At 41.1% G+C, this 15,191-nt stretch overlaps 1 protein-coding gene across 1 annotated transcript in view; it reads left to right on the forward strand.

Moving 5' to 3' along the window:
• Positions 1–15,191, forward strand: part of LOC113502651 (zinc finger SWIM domain-containing protein 4-like) — a 69,803-nt gene that overhangs the window by 51,207 nt on the left and 3,405 nt on the right. The window contains exons 2-21 of the mRNA XM_026884306.1: positions 5,931–6,024; positions 6,983–7,110; positions 7,563–7,774; positions 8,219–8,299; positions 8,458–8,745; positions 8,857–8,984; positions 9,165–9,242; positions 9,366–9,458; positions 9,718–9,884; positions 10,204–10,313; positions 10,608–10,791; positions 11,082–11,235; positions 11,435–11,800; positions 12,012–12,142; positions 12,381–12,559; positions 12,919–13,034; positions 13,278–13,428; positions 13,826–14,047; positions 14,395–14,517; positions 14,972–15,158. Of these exons, the coding sequence (XP_026740107.1) occupies positions 5,931–6,024; positions 6,983–7,110; positions 7,563–7,774; positions 8,219–8,299; positions 8,458–8,745; positions 8,857–8,984; positions 9,165–9,242; positions 9,366–9,458; positions 9,718–9,884; positions 10,204–10,313; positions 10,608–10,791; positions 11,082–11,235; positions 11,435–11,800; positions 12,012–12,142; positions 12,381–12,559; positions 12,919–13,034; positions 13,278–13,428; positions 13,826–14,047; positions 14,395–14,517; positions 14,972–15,158 (3,192 nt within the window). The remainder of the gene's footprint in view (positions 1–5,930; positions 6,025–6,982; positions 7,111–7,562; positions 7,775–8,218; positions 8,300–8,457; positions 8,746–8,856; positions 8,985–9,164; positions 9,243–9,365; positions 9,459–9,717; positions 9,885–10,203; positions 10,314–10,607; positions 10,792–11,081; positions 11,236–11,434; positions 11,801–12,011; positions 12,143–12,380; positions 12,560–12,918; positions 13,035–13,277; positions 13,429–13,825; positions 14,048–14,394; positions 14,518–14,971; positions 15,159–15,191) is intronic.

Here is a 15,191-nt window from a genome sequence, read left to right on the forward strand (position 1 = left end):
TTTATTTATGGGCATTTATCGACAGATCATTATTTTTGTCGCTAGTCGTAGTTTAGATCTAGCTTTGTCTTGATTTCGCTAGTAATATGTGGTCCTAGTAAAATAGTTCTTTGAAGATTAATTATTGATAAGTTGTAATATATAGTGTGACTATAAACCTGTAGACGTATGAACTACGGATACTCCGTGGTCGATAAATAAATCTGTTGAATGCATATTTTCCACAGTAAGACACAATAACAACCCAATCAACTAATCTCTCTTAAATTCAAGTAACTCAAAAACCAAATTTATAATTATAGAAATGATAAAATGATAAACAAAACGCATCAACACGAAACGCCATCGCAATATCTAAACGTAACACCTCCGTACTCGAGCGTACTGTAATATGACCTGGATAAGTGTATCTAGGTCAATAGCGGGGTCAAGGCGTCCGCCATTGTTAGTGCGGCAATCAGCTGTAATTACACGTAATTATACTATTACCACTGATAAGTAAATACTTAATGCTTGTTGAGGGATTTTGGAAGGCCCGGAGTTGTCTGGCTGAATAATAGGCTCTCGGTTAGCGGCCTTCCGAACTTCTTCTCCCTTAAGTTTTTTCTCCTTAAGAATGACTCCCGCTTTAAAGATCCTTGTGTCGCGGGAGGGTTTCACAAACATACACGTCAGTCCGCGCAGTCAAGTTTATCTGGAAAGAACGTACAGTCAACAGCAAAAGTTGATGATCTTAATCAGAAATTCAATAATACTAATGAACAGGGATCAGAACCGTGCGGCGTCGGAGTGATTCGTGATGTGAACCGAAACAACCGAAAAACCGTGGGTACCTGCGAACTTAGTTTATCGGCGATATTAGTGAGTTATCATTGTAGATGCAAGCAGTTAGCCTTCAGCAAAAATGCAAGAACGGGCGAGAGAAGTGAGGCGACAGCGTCTAATAAAAAAAATACTTTAACAATTACATATTTTGATCCTCAAAAGCAACTTTCCTCGTCTGTAAGTAGCAAAAACGCCTCCAGTCATACCTAAATAATTTAAATAGAATTCATGTCACAACTAATCCCTAAAAGGGTTATCGTGATGGTTTAGTCTCGTTCCCACGCTTTCTGTGCTTCGGAGAAACAAGTTGATGCTTATATAACTCAAAACGGACGATATCCGAAATAGTAACTGTCACTGAATGCATAATTGTAATAAAACCGGTGTCGCGCGAGCAAATGCAAGTCTGACTTGTGAGTCTGAAGGTTCCGTACGAATACGAGATACAGCCCGTTTTTGTTTTTTGGGGTGAAACGCTTTTGACTTCTACCCAAAACCACCCCGGTCCTCTTTTTCTGCCTGAGCCAGAGTCAGGGAATCGCTATGAGACAAATTCTCAGAAAAGGGAGCTCTAGTAATTTTACCCTTTGGGTATGGAAGCCTTTAACTGTCGGTGTCGCGTAAATAACAGCGCAGTATCCAAAAATTTGCAGAATTTCACATTTGAAATACAAAAATATCTGTTGACTAAATTTTATTAACGACTGTGGGTGATTTTGAATTTGAAACCGAATTCTACAGGTGTAACAGCGCTACTTGAAAACAACTTAAAAATAGCGCATTTTAGCAATATTCGACCTAAAGAGTCTTCAAGCCCATTTTATAGTACCTTAGACTAACTTACAGCTAACGAAAAGAGGTGCCGCTATTCGCCTTGTAAAGCGCTTTCTCGCTTACACTCCTTCAACAATCCTACTACAAGGAATGGTGATATACCTACTAAATAAACAAGTAACAAATAAATACATATCTACAAAACTTCAGTACATCAATTACAGTAGCTGAGAACATGAATAAAGTACTATACTCGTTTCGTACGACTGCCGCAGGGCCATTCAACAGTCGTAATATACGTAATACAAACCGGTATCTCGTACCTAACACGTACTGCTTTAGATTGAAGTATTACATGTTGTAAGTTTTAGAAGCGAAGACTAGAATATACTAGATAGACTATTAGACTAAATATGAAATAAAGTAGTGTCAAAATTTATGGGGCCTACTATAAAACCTCATGATGTGGAAGCGAGACGCTAATCTACATCTTATAGTGCTGTCTCATTTCCACAATTGTGATAATAAAGCGGCTGGAACAAAAAAAAATGTTTTCTATAAAAAGTTTCACATTTTATGGAATAATTTTAAACAACGCTTATCATACATATTAATCTAACTGATCTATTCGAACCTATTTTGATTCAAACTCCACACGCACTCAATGTAGATTTATTTGAGACCTTGCCCTACTGCGTAATTTATTTCCTTTATTGCTAGAACAAAGGTATGAAATGAATTTAAATCCGTTTAATTCCATGCAAGACCATACTTTGTTATAATTTAAATGGGACCTAGTTTTTGCAATAAATTTATAGCATATATTGCAATGCAAACACTAAGTTATGAAGGCAAAAGTGTATTTAATAATTTTTCACGCTCTGAAGGCTGTTTAATTAATTAATTAATTAAATATGGAGGATTTTCACCATCAAAACTACACAGGCAAATCTATTTATTTATTTTTATTCCAGTTATTTTATTCAAACTCTTATCATTACAATTCCACTCTACACTTAACGCAATATCAAATTTTGTTTTGTAGCCCTTTTTAACTGAAAATACATTCGAAGCAAAGAAAAAAAAAACGTTACGTTTTTTTAAGTTTTTGGCAATCTGCTGTCTTGCGCAACAATTACTGCCAGAAAAGTTTACGTTGTCATGCTTTTGAAATCCAATCATAGTGCAAAAGTCATTATATGGCAGACTAACTTTTTTTTAAAATGCGGCACAGGAATGCTATTTCTCCATTACATTGCAACGCAGAGGATCTTGTTCTAATTATGAACTGTACGCGTGTCCGCCGCATCGGCCCCGACCACGTTCCATATTTGAATGTAATTTGTAAAAAAATATATTTGAATATTTGCGAACGCCCGCCATTACGCTAGATTACATTTTCCTAGTCTACGTTTTCGTCCTATTTTAAATATGTGATTATTGCATGTAATATTTATACTATTACGTCATAACAGAATCTTATCCTCATGGAGAAACAATTTAAATTAAGTGTCAGTAATACGTACCTAACTATTCTCGCGGCTTACGTTTTGTAAATTGTTTGTTTTAATAGCAAAAGAAAAGTCGTTGACATTTTGACATTTTGGTACTCAAGCAATAGACGCTTGGGGGCCTACCACTAAGGCAAGAGTCTACTACAAAAGTCTTACTTGAGAAAATGATGGTAGCAGTCCGGTCATTTTAGACATAAAAATAGTGATCAAATAAAGAAAATTCCGACAGAGCCAAATCTTTGTAGAGACCTTTTACCACAAGGAATAAAGTGTCCAAAGTCCCCATCCATGTGAGCTTAAGGACTTATTCGGGGCCCAAGGTCAAAATTTTAGGTTTTTTAGACCTTTAGAATATTAAATACTTCATGACGTCAATCATAGGATAACATTTTTTTTATTTATTGATTACTTATCATACTATCTACATTTGTCTAATCTTCACCTACCTTCCTACTCAATAGACCAGAAGCGATAAATTAGTGCGTAATAAATACGCCCTACAAACGCAACAGCTGTGCCAACATTTTTTATTTACTTTTCAAAAGTCCATTCTTTTTTTAAACTTACTTTTCTTTCTGGCCTTTAAATAATAAAAGGCAAAGGAAATTCAACTTTAATGCCTCGGAATAATTTTGCGGTCTCTATTGTTCGAGGTTTGAAAGCAATTTTTTCACAATATTGCTATTCTGTCGTTTCGATCGATTTCGCATTGGTCCGTTGCGATTTATCGCACCGAATACTTGAGTAATTGATTGTGTTTGAAATAAAAAAAAAACTCGATTCGTTCCCGATGCTGATAATCGATAATTGGTTTCGTACGTTCTACTCAAACCGGTCGTTTTCAATTACATTTTTTAGATATAAATAAATTGATTCTAAATTATTGTTGTGTTCGCATTGGACATGCGTATTGTTACGACACTTGACTTACGACCCGCTTGAATGGAGTATTTTTTAATTGTGAAAACGTGAAAGACCGTACAAACTTTACAATCTAAAAATAACAAAATGATAAATGATGGAAAGGTTAATTAAAAATAAGGTATAACCTAACAACAATAATAGAACCCAATTTTATAACCTAAAACCTATCACTAAGGTAGTTATCTGATAAACACGCATTTTTACAAAACCTCAGCTAAGCAGTAACGCGTTAAAAAAAGAAAAAAAGAGTGAAGTTGCACAAAGCAAAAGGAGTTCGTATTTCAAACCCTGACGAATCGTAATCGATTCGCTTTAGAACTCGATGCTATGATTACTCGGTCCGTACAATTTCGTACCGAATCTATTGAATCCAGTAGTAAGGGTGCCACTACATTGTGAACGAATGCACTTGAATTCGAAATCTTTCTTCCGCGTTCGTGAGAACTCGAAATTAGTTTGGAAATCACTATTATATAATTGTTGGAGCTATTTAAATATCGAACAGTTCAATTGTTCACGCTCAGCCTCCTTTAGAATAATGCTGCCATAATCGATAGAGCATTCAAATTATTTGCAGAAAAAATACATAAGAAGTTGCATGATGAATTAGCGCTGTGTTTAATTGTAATTAAAAATGATGAGTGACATATATAGGCCCCTGTTTACCATACATGCCATATTTTAATTAGGTCAGCAAAAATGACTACGCAGTCCGCATTAAAACTCGTTTATTTCAAAAATATCCACAGGATATGAACACTTAAGTTCGTTACGTTCAAATTTAACAGCAAAGCAGTTAAAATATAATGGCAGTCAGTTATTTTGTAAACTGTTTCCACTCTAATGGGCTATTTACAAAATATTAAACAGTTTTAGAATCGTTAAAGTTGATGCAAAAATACTCTATTACTTATGATGTTTTGAACGTTACTCTTGGTGACCTGTTGTACGGCGGTTTCTGAACGGTTTTAATGCTTCATCAAATGTTATTTTATTAGAAAAGCTGTTAATAATTCGTGTAGTATGTATTAACGTAAAGGTAGGTTAAATTGATAAACGATATGTTCTTTTATGACTTATTTGGAAGAGTGAGGAAAGTTAGTATTTAATTACTTTAGAAACAAGGATAAGTTTTATTACCGCATTATGAATTGCGATTATTTCAAGTAGGTGCTCATTGCAATCATACATCGAATAAAATGAACTTCAGATCGCTAACAAAACTATCACGCCTGCTGCTTGGATACTAGTGCACAATCGCGGTAGGAGCAAAATCGATAAACAAGTACTATCGTTTCGAAAATCGATTCTGTTATATTACATGCCTTAAAAAAAGATCGAACAACGATAAAGGTTGTGGTAGATAGCCTGGTTCTAAAACAGGATGAATGGAAATTTAAGGGGTGAAATAAAAAAAGTGTCTTTTTGGGGTCGCATGCGTTTTCTTACGTAAGTTTCTTGCATTTACTTTCATGTAATTATTTTATTAAATCTTTGAGAATCTTAATATAATACTTTAATTTTGTCTTCTGAAAAACTGTGTCTCTACTACTCTGTGTGCCCCTATTCACCCCGTTTTACCGTATCATCGTCGGTGTGTATCACACCTATTGTACCCCACGGTATTGCCTCCTCAGGATAAACATTTATTTCCTGCCGGGGTAGCGGGATTGTCCGAAAGGATTACTGTTGCCCGGTACACGAAGGGCAAAAGAAGGAATATGGGTAGGTTTTAGCCAGTAGCAGTCTGACACTCCCTTCTGCTCAACCCAAAGCGGAAGAAGTCATTTGATCATTTCTTATCCGGAAAAGAATATGAAGATGTATTTATCACATTAGTAATTTCCAATGGCACATTTTCTTTATTTTTAACATGTTGTGTCTTGTTTCCAGGTTTCCATTTGAGTGGTGTGGTGCGCGCGCCCGCCGCTGTGCCACCATGCTCGGAACCGGAACGGCTATACAGGGTCACAGTCTCGTTCGACAGGTAAGCTTACCACAGACGATAAACTTTTAGAGCCAGCGTTTAGGCTCTGGACAGACAAAATGCATTTCAACTGCAATCCAAGTGCAAATTGACCCCACAACTGGGCAAAGGCCTTTTTCTCTTCCAGACCTTTCACCTTATATTTTATAGGGTAATATTAAAATTATGGCAAAAACACAACCAGCACAGTCGATTATAACACAAAAGGCTAGAAAAATCAATAAATGTTAACGCAACCGAAATAAATAGTTCCTTCAACGCTTGCTTGACGACAAAACAAAGACGTTTTCAATAGAAAGGGTCACAAAGACCCTACTATTGTTTATTCTAAAGGGCACTTTTTACCCAAAGGCCGATGTACCCGCATAATGCCTATTGTCTAGAAAAGTTTGTCACTTTCATAATAGCGATTGTCATTTACAACAAAGTTCTCTGGACTTATGTTGTGGGATTCAGTGGATAATACAACTAGGAATTCCGAGATTATCAATAGCTCTGTGAGTTTAGTTCGTGTTATTTTTAATTTAAATAGCTTCGATTTCTTCTACTGCTTAAGGAGGAATGAGCTTATTAGGAGGAACGCTGGCAATCAAGAGTCATTCCATTCCAAAACTGCCTTAAGGAATAGACAAAATATGAAAATGTGCCCGACCCTAATAAAAACACAACTGTTTAGGCTAATGGTATGATGAATGGACTTCCAAGTCAAAGGTCGTAGGTTCAAATCCGAGCACGCACCCGTCTTTTCAAAGGCATTTATGTTTAACAAAATCTAATATCACTGACTTAAAATTATGCCGAAATCATTGAGTGGAAAAACAGAATTATTCTATTTACCTAATCTTACAAACATTCATGACGATTGACACTGCGTAGAACTGCCTACCCTCCGAGCCTAAAAGCAGGTGTGCTAGATATATTTTTGATTCCCTAGAGTTATGATTACCTTGCCTTGCAGATGCAAGATTACGGGGGTGACGTGCAGCTGCGAAGCTCGCGACATCTTCTGGTGCCAGCACGTGGTGGCGCTGGCGCTGTACCGCATCCGGAACGCAGACTCCGTCAGACTGAGGGTGCCTATATCAGGTAATTAGATAACAACTTGTATGTATACCTCATGATAGGTCCAAAACTTTACACGTTTACCAAAAAACTTCTCAAATGGAAATAGGCAAAACATGACTTGTATAGGCTGATATGACGGTTTTATGCAAAGAGGCTTGGCATGCATTTGGACATATTATTAGATAATTATTCTGTTCAGTCTCTTAAATACACTTTTATCCGTTGCAACCTAACCCCTTAAAGTTACAAAGGGTAGCTATCCAGCGAGTAATGGCGACAGACTCGTTGTCTCCGTTAATTTTACATTTCAAGTTCTTTTTCGAATTTATTGCCTAAAATTTTGGACAAAGTGCATGTTCTGCAAAAGACTTACTCGTCTTTTAGAATATTCCTTAGAACATTGAAGTCTTATATATCTTTATGATTAAGTATAATTATTCACCATCATTAACCGTTTCTACAAAATCTTTCAGAAACCCTTCTTCAGATGGACAGGCAGCAGCTCCAGAAGTTCGTGCAGTATTTAATAGCGGAGCACCACACAGAAGTCCTACCGACGGCGCAGCGGCTGGCGGACGAGGTCCTGCAGGCCAGGTCCGCCATCAACAGGATCTGCGGGGCGCCCGACCCCACTGCTGGACCGCCGCCCGACGCGCACCATGCCTGGCACCTGGATGAACAGCAGGTACGAAAGCTAAGCGTTAAACAGTTTTCTTTGGAATTGCAAACGAATCGAAACTTCAACTTCAAACAGGACTAGCATTCGTTTGCAACGTGTGATGTCGCTTTAAACTGACAGTCAACAAAATACATTCTGATGATTTGATAATGCTAGCGTTTGGGGAACTTTTACTTGTGAACAGACTGAGGTTTTAGAAGATAAAGATGTAAAAACTACATTGTCAAATCCCACAGATGACATTGTCATGAAGAAACCTATGATCAACTTTTTACTACCAATTTTATGAAAAAATGAAGACCTCATTTCAATTAAGGGAATATAAATCGACAGAAATACCAGTCTTACCATGACCCAAAATCAAGTTAAAATCAATACCCATAAGTAATACGGATATTGAAGCTTGACCACTAAACAACTTTTTAAATTAATATTTATTATTTATTTCAGGTCTGCGAACAAGTGCGAGCGTACTTATTACAGGGGACATACTACAATGCAAACAAACAACTCAACTCATTATTTTCTAAGGTATGTCAGTCAACATACGATCTTCAAACGAAATACGATTGTGATTAGAATTCTGAATATGAGCTCTTAATTGCCGTAGTGGAAACGAGACATTTTACGCACTTTTGCAATGTCTTTCAGTTTTGCGTTCATGAAGTTGATTCCTCTTTTTTCACCAGGTACGGGAAATGCTTCGCGCCCAGGACTCGAACGGCCCTCGGATGCTCATGCTCATGACTGAACAGTTCCTATCAGACCCTCGGCTACTGTTGTGGCGGAATCAGAACACACCCATGACGGAAAAGTGCAGGCAATTGTGGGAACAATTGGGAGCGTTATGGGTCAGCATAGTGCTGGACCCAGGGAGCAATAAACATCGGAGAATCCAGTGGAGGAATCTACTGGAGAAGTGGTCCGCTGTAGAGGTCTGTCCGACGGAGGATCCGGACTACCGGTCTTTTCCTTTGGTGAGTCTCTTAGCAAAACATCCAATTTACATATAATATTGTACTAAATGAAATATTTATCTATACCTAAATGATTTTCAAAATCCTGATTACATTTTCGTTGCCCCACAGTACGCTAGAGAACGGGAAAGAAACGAGAGAGATCGCGACAGAGACCACAGAGACCGCGACAGAGAGAGACATCGGGACCGAGAGGAGAGGGACAGGGAAAGACTGCGGGAACGAGAAGAGAGGGACAGGTGAGACTGTGAAAGAAACAACAATGGTATTTATATGAAACTGATAAGCCCAATGTAATGAGGCTTACTTTGCTCTCTAAAAAGCGGGAAACAGAAATTACCACTCCAATACTCCAAACTGTTTTATCGTGGCGATCACGAATTTAGATAACATAGCTTATACAAGTCTTTTTTTTTCAGAGAAAGACACAGAGAAAGACAAAGAAGAGAAATGCATTCCCATTCAGAAAGTTCTGATGAAGAATCTAGACCTAATAAGTAAGTATTTTTTTGCACTTAGAGTAATTATTGTTACGTTTTGAAATTGCCTAAAAAACGGCCTACTCGAAAATAAATTGTGTTTTTCTATTCCATTCTAAAAAAAAATGTTTTTTTTTTCAGTTATGAACGTGAATACAGGAGAGCGAGCAAGAGACTTAGATTACACAACCAAAGACCAGCGACGCAGCTAACGCCACGGACTGTTTTCCATAAGTAAGTGGTGTTGTCTTCACACATTCCTATGAAAAACTAAAATAGATTCGAAATGTGTTAATAATGATCACGATTGACTCAATGATAATTAACGGCATTCAGGCCATGATTTAAGATTATTTATTTATTTCATTTTAGACATTGTGTATGTCATTTTTATTTTTTAGATGTCTTCCATTATATTAATTTATAATAAACTCAAGTCAAAAAAACTCTTAGCAAAGATAAACAGAGACTTAACTGGTTATTTCTTTCCCAGAGCGTTAGATGCCGTCGACATATCCTGGGAGAATGATCACCTGAAGAACATCCTAGGCAGTGACGAGTACTGCGACCCTGACAAGCCGGAGAAACCTGGCTCCTCCACCACCACCACGCTGCAACCTTACCCCAAGTTCAATGAGGATGGACAACCTTTGTGGCACGGTACGATTTACACAGAAAGAAAAAAAGCTTTCTCACATCAGAACCCAATCAATGAAAAAAACATTTTTGTGTGCTCTTTCGAAAACAGCATTATTCTCGATTTTCAAAGAGGTTTTGAAAATGATAATATTTATGCATATGTCTGGGTAGATTGCTAAGTAACTAGTAGTCCCAGTAACTACAATGCAGGCTTATAATAAAGGCTGCAAAGATTCACACTGTAAAAAACTCTTTGACGGTGAATATGCATGTTTCAGCCATTCAAGTATATCTTAGTCTTATTTCCGAGTTGTTCTAATAGTGTTTGTGTTGTGTGTAGAGCACCTGCCGGTGGTGGGCGCTCGTATCGAGGCGCTGCGGGCTCACGGGCGCGCGCCCGCCGCGCTGCGCCTCGCCGTCAGCGCCGCGCGGGCCATGCGACATCGACAGGTAACAATCATATTGCTGAGCTGATCTTATTTTCGAAAACTATGTTCTGCCTATTCTCTTTACTAGCTGTAGGCATATCCAGTTTTTCCGAATGAGCTGGTATCTTGGTAATGGAAAGAACGTAGAGCCAAGATGTTTGAGTACATTTTACTTACATAGCAAAAATTTGGAAAGATGTCATCGCAAAAAATCTCAAAGTTTTGAAAAACAAAACGGAATTCAACCTTGACCTGCCTTGCTCTAACTTTGATAATCCCATATCACGGCTATTAACCAGTGTCACTTGTGACGCAGGAGGTGTCCCAGCAGCGCTGGCAGGCGGAGGTGTCCGGCGGGGGCGCGGGCGGGGCGGGCGGCAGCTCGGAGGGGGGGGAGCGCGCGCGGGCCTCCGCCGTGCTGCAACACATGGACTTCGGCACCTGTCTGCCCGCACACCACACCTGCGCGCTCTCACACCACCAACGATGTATTGGAAGAGGTTAGTTTACTTAAATCAATCAAATAAATAAGCTAGGCTAATCATCCACTGTTGGACATAAAATTACTTCGAATAGGAGAAGTGCGTCTTAGTCAAAAAGTAAATTTTCATTAAAGAAAACATTTCTGCCCTTTTTTTAGAAACCGCGGAAAGACATAGGGTTTGGCTTAAAATCCCCTTTGGAAAACCCATTCCAAACTCACCGATTTCAAAGTCTTAATATTTTAGAAAATGTCGTTTTAAGCGAAGTATTATATAGAGTACTTATTGATGTTAAATGTATTTTACAGACAGCAGATGTTGGACGGGTTGGACGCTGGAAGCGATCTGGTGCGTGTACGAGTGTCTAGCGGACGCGTGCCTCGCGCCCGACGACCAGCGCGCCTCGCCGCGCCTTCACACTGCCTACCTAGACGAGGAGCCCAACACCGGCTTACCGCCAAGGTAAAGCAACATTTAGGCTTATACGAGACTTTATAATATAAAAAAAATGAACTTGAAGTGAAGTTAAAAGGTTCCGGTAAAGGTAAAAAATTTTAGAATACACCTAAAGTTTTGCAATCGGTTGAAGCACTTGAGTGCATAGACTACTTACACAAACTTGATGAATAAAACTGGTTCTAATGTAAAAAATATTGTATAGGTATCAGCACGTGCCGGTAGCGGGCAGCAAAAACCCCGAGGAGACTTACCTGGCACTGGCGCTGGAAGCGGCGCTGCTGGGGCTGGGCGTGCAGCGCATGCTGCCGAGCGGGCTGTACGCGCAGGAGCGGCACTGCAAGCAGGAGGAGCGCCTGATCGCGCAGCTGACGCGCGTGGAGGGCGAGGCGGCGGCGGCCGTGTGCGCGCGCGTGGCGGGCGCGCTGCTGGCGGGCGGCCCCGCCTCGTGTCTGGGCGAGCGCGTGCACCCGCGCGCCGCGCCCGCGCACACCTTCGCGCGCTACCTGTTCCTGGCGCTGCTGCCCGCGCAGCCAGACCTCGCCTACCGCCTGGGCTTGCGTGCCATGAGGTACAATACTACATTACTTTCACTACCGTTTTGATTCAAAACAATTTCTTGCCACTCACAATTTCTTCAAGAAGTCCATTTTTAATTTAGACGTATCGAGTCTTTTACCTATTTAAAATTTGTCCTTCCGTTTAATGGCCAGAATTGAGTTATTTCTCAATTCTTCTTTTTACTGTAGTGGCAGAATAATATTAATAATCTTGTTGTGTAGGTTACCTATGGTAGAGGAGGCGTACGCGTTAGACGGCAGCAGTACAGGGGGCGGTGCAGGCGCAGCCGGGGCCTGGCACACGCTGCAGCACGCCGAGCAGCAGCAGGCGGCATTAGCGAGCGCGCTGCTAGGTACATACATAACTTTACCAACCTTGAACCAAGATTTAAACAAATCCCTGCACTTTTATCTAATAGAGGAAATATTTCTTCAAGTCTTAAACAGAACTAAAATCGATGACTGGTTAAAAGTACCAGTCGCTTTACCAACTACCAAGAACATCGAATGTTCGTCCATTAGACTTTGTTACATAACGTTAAGGCGACTTTAACAATAAATCAATGTAACATTTATGTGTTCCCTGTGCAGGTGCGGCGCGAGGCAACCCTGGGCGGCTGCGGCTGGCGCTGGGCGCGGCGCAGCGCCACGTGCGCTCGGCGGCGCAGCTGTTCCGCCTCGCGCAGGACGCGCTGCGCCACGCCGCGCCGCCCGCCGCGCCACACCACCACCGCGACCTGCTCGCAGCTGCCTTCGAACTCGGCCTCCAGGTATATACCACTATCTATCTTTTCTATATCACTTCCCCTACTGTTGACAATCGTGAATCTATAACCAATGAAATATTAACAATACGGCACCTGGAAAAGAGCTGCGTATCCACTTCCAATTGTTTCCAACACACAATTCCACTAAAATATCCAGCAACTCCTTACAAACAAAATAAAAACTAACCTTTTAGATATAACTGAAATCGCCAGATTTCCAACATTCATCAACAGATTTTTTTAGCTGGGTCTACTGACCAAGCTTAAATGTGATCATCTATTTAATAACATTCTCTTTATCGCAATACTGTAGCTAAAACCAACATAATCCGAAACTAACTTATTTCTCTATGTTTCTGCAGGTACTCAGGATGACGTTATCCTCTGTGAACTGGAGACGGCGTGAGATGGTGCGCTGGCTGGTCACCTGCGCCACCGAGCTCGGACTTGACGCGCTACTGTCCATCATGCAGAACTGGTCAGTATTTACAACTATAAATTTGTCAAAGTTTTTAAACGAGAGACCTTCTATCGCAACCTAAAATTGCCATTACACAAAATACCAAAAGCATAGCCGTATACACTGAGCGCGACTGTCGCGAGTTCAATGCATCAGGCATCATTCATACGACCGACAAGCGTTTCCTGAGTCTGGATTTCTTTGTACGTCACAAGTTCTATAAAACAGCTTTACCCTTTTACTAAACTGCTCTCATTACAGGTATGAGTTATTCACGCCGACGGAAGCGACGGGCCCGGTGGCGGCGGCGGCGATGTCGCACGCGACAGCCCTGCGACTCGGCCTCAGCTTCGAACAGCAGGAGAAACTCAGTGCATGCGCGAGAACGCTAGCCCTGCAGTGTGCCGCTAAGGTATGAAAACTCGAATTAATTTAAGCTACGACGAGGATATGTACTGTAAAGATTGTCGCTAAAAAGCCTTTCTATAGCCTACGAAGGTTTGAGTCGCGAGATCGCTGTTGCATGTCTCTCTACGGAGAAGGATTTTCACTGATAGATTTCTATCTCAATAAGTCCTTAGCTCTGTGATGACGCGTTGCAAAGCATCCTTCCCTACCCATGTCTATACCTGCAAAGTCGTCAAAATATTGGGCGAGTTTCTGGACCGCTATAAAAAATTACAAATACTAGCATGCTTAACGAATCAGTCAAACGTGGTCAAACGTAATGTTCTGTCAATTCAAAGACACGTCACTTGTCGGTTCTATCAACATGTATGGGGCCTTGACTTATTGGTTTGTTACCCCAGGACCCGCCGGGCTGTGCGTTGAGCGCGCTGTCGGTGTGCGAGGGCTCTGCGGGCGCGTTCGAGGCGGCGTGCGCGGCCGTGGGCGGCGCGGCGGCGCGCGGCGCGCTCGCCTCCAGCCAGCTGTTCGCGGTGGCGCGCTACATGGAGCAGAGGGGGCAGCCCGCGCGGGCCATGCGCCTCGCCACGCTCGCCATGCGGAACCTGCATCTGCATTACAACCAGGTGAGTCTTACCCCAAAATTTGTGACTTCAATCTTTATAAAAGCCATAGCGATACAAAAATTATATTCCTTAAAGTGAGAAGCCCAGAAGGGGCTGCAGAAGTCACTTTCACTGAAGACTACAGATCAAAGATACCCTTGCCCGTGCCTTTGCCAAGCTCTGCGCAATACAGCGTAGCCATAACCTAACTGGCCGCTAGTTTCATTTTCAAGACTATTTAAATATCACATTCCTACGGTTTTAACTAACCGTAGGATACTTCAATCAAGTATTCTACCCCAACAATACAAACTACTCATGACGTACACGATATGACGTGTTGCTAACATACTGATGTTACGCTACAGGACAGCCACCCCGCGATCGCGGACATCCACTGGGCGGTTGCGCTTGCGCACTCGCTGGGCCGCGCCGAGCTGCAGGCGATGCTCCCGTTGCTCGTCAAAAACGTACAGTGTGCGCCTGTCTTGGTGAGTAACATAAAGATATTATTGCTTCTATTATTTTATGATAAAAAATAAAACTCAAAATGTCAACATTTGCTCGCTGCTCTGATGATATTAAAAAGAAGCCCTTCATGTTTTTGTATAACATGTAAACCCACACGAGATGAAAGTTACATTATACTTTAGCAGTGAAAGTGTGTGTTTATGATTCATATTATTTTTAACTTAATTATTATATTATTTATAACTTGAGTAAATTTTTTGTAAATTTGGCATAAAAAATCGGCTATTTTTGTAGCTTCAACCGCTGAACCGTGGAGTGGATATACATTTTTCCACCAAGATATTATTTCCAACGTCGTTACGTAAGTAACAGAATTAAGATAAGAAACGAGTAATGCTTGTTTCTTGATCTTAATTCTGTTACTCCTGTATTTATTTAATACAATTTCATTGACCGTACGCATGTGTCCCCCAGTCGGACGTGCTCCGGCGCTGCTGCGTGGCGGCGGCGGGCTGCTCGCGCGCGCGCGGCGCGGCGGCGCGCCCCCCCACGCCGCTGCGGCCGCTGCTGGAGGCCGCGCTCCGGGCGTACGCCTCCACCACGCACGCCAGGCTCGCGCACATCTCGCCAAGACACTACGCTGACTTCGTCGACTTCTTAGGTATGAATTCTAAACTTATTATAAACATTATTA

The sequence above is a fragment of the Trichoplusia ni genome, chromosome 2 (assembly GCF_003590095.1).
Source record: "Trichoplusia ni isolate ovarian cell line Hi5 chromosome 2, tn1, whole genome shotgun sequence".
In the NCBI taxonomy this organism is placed as follows: Eukaryota; Metazoa; Arthropoda; class Insecta; order Lepidoptera; family Noctuidae; genus Trichoplusia; species Trichoplusia ni.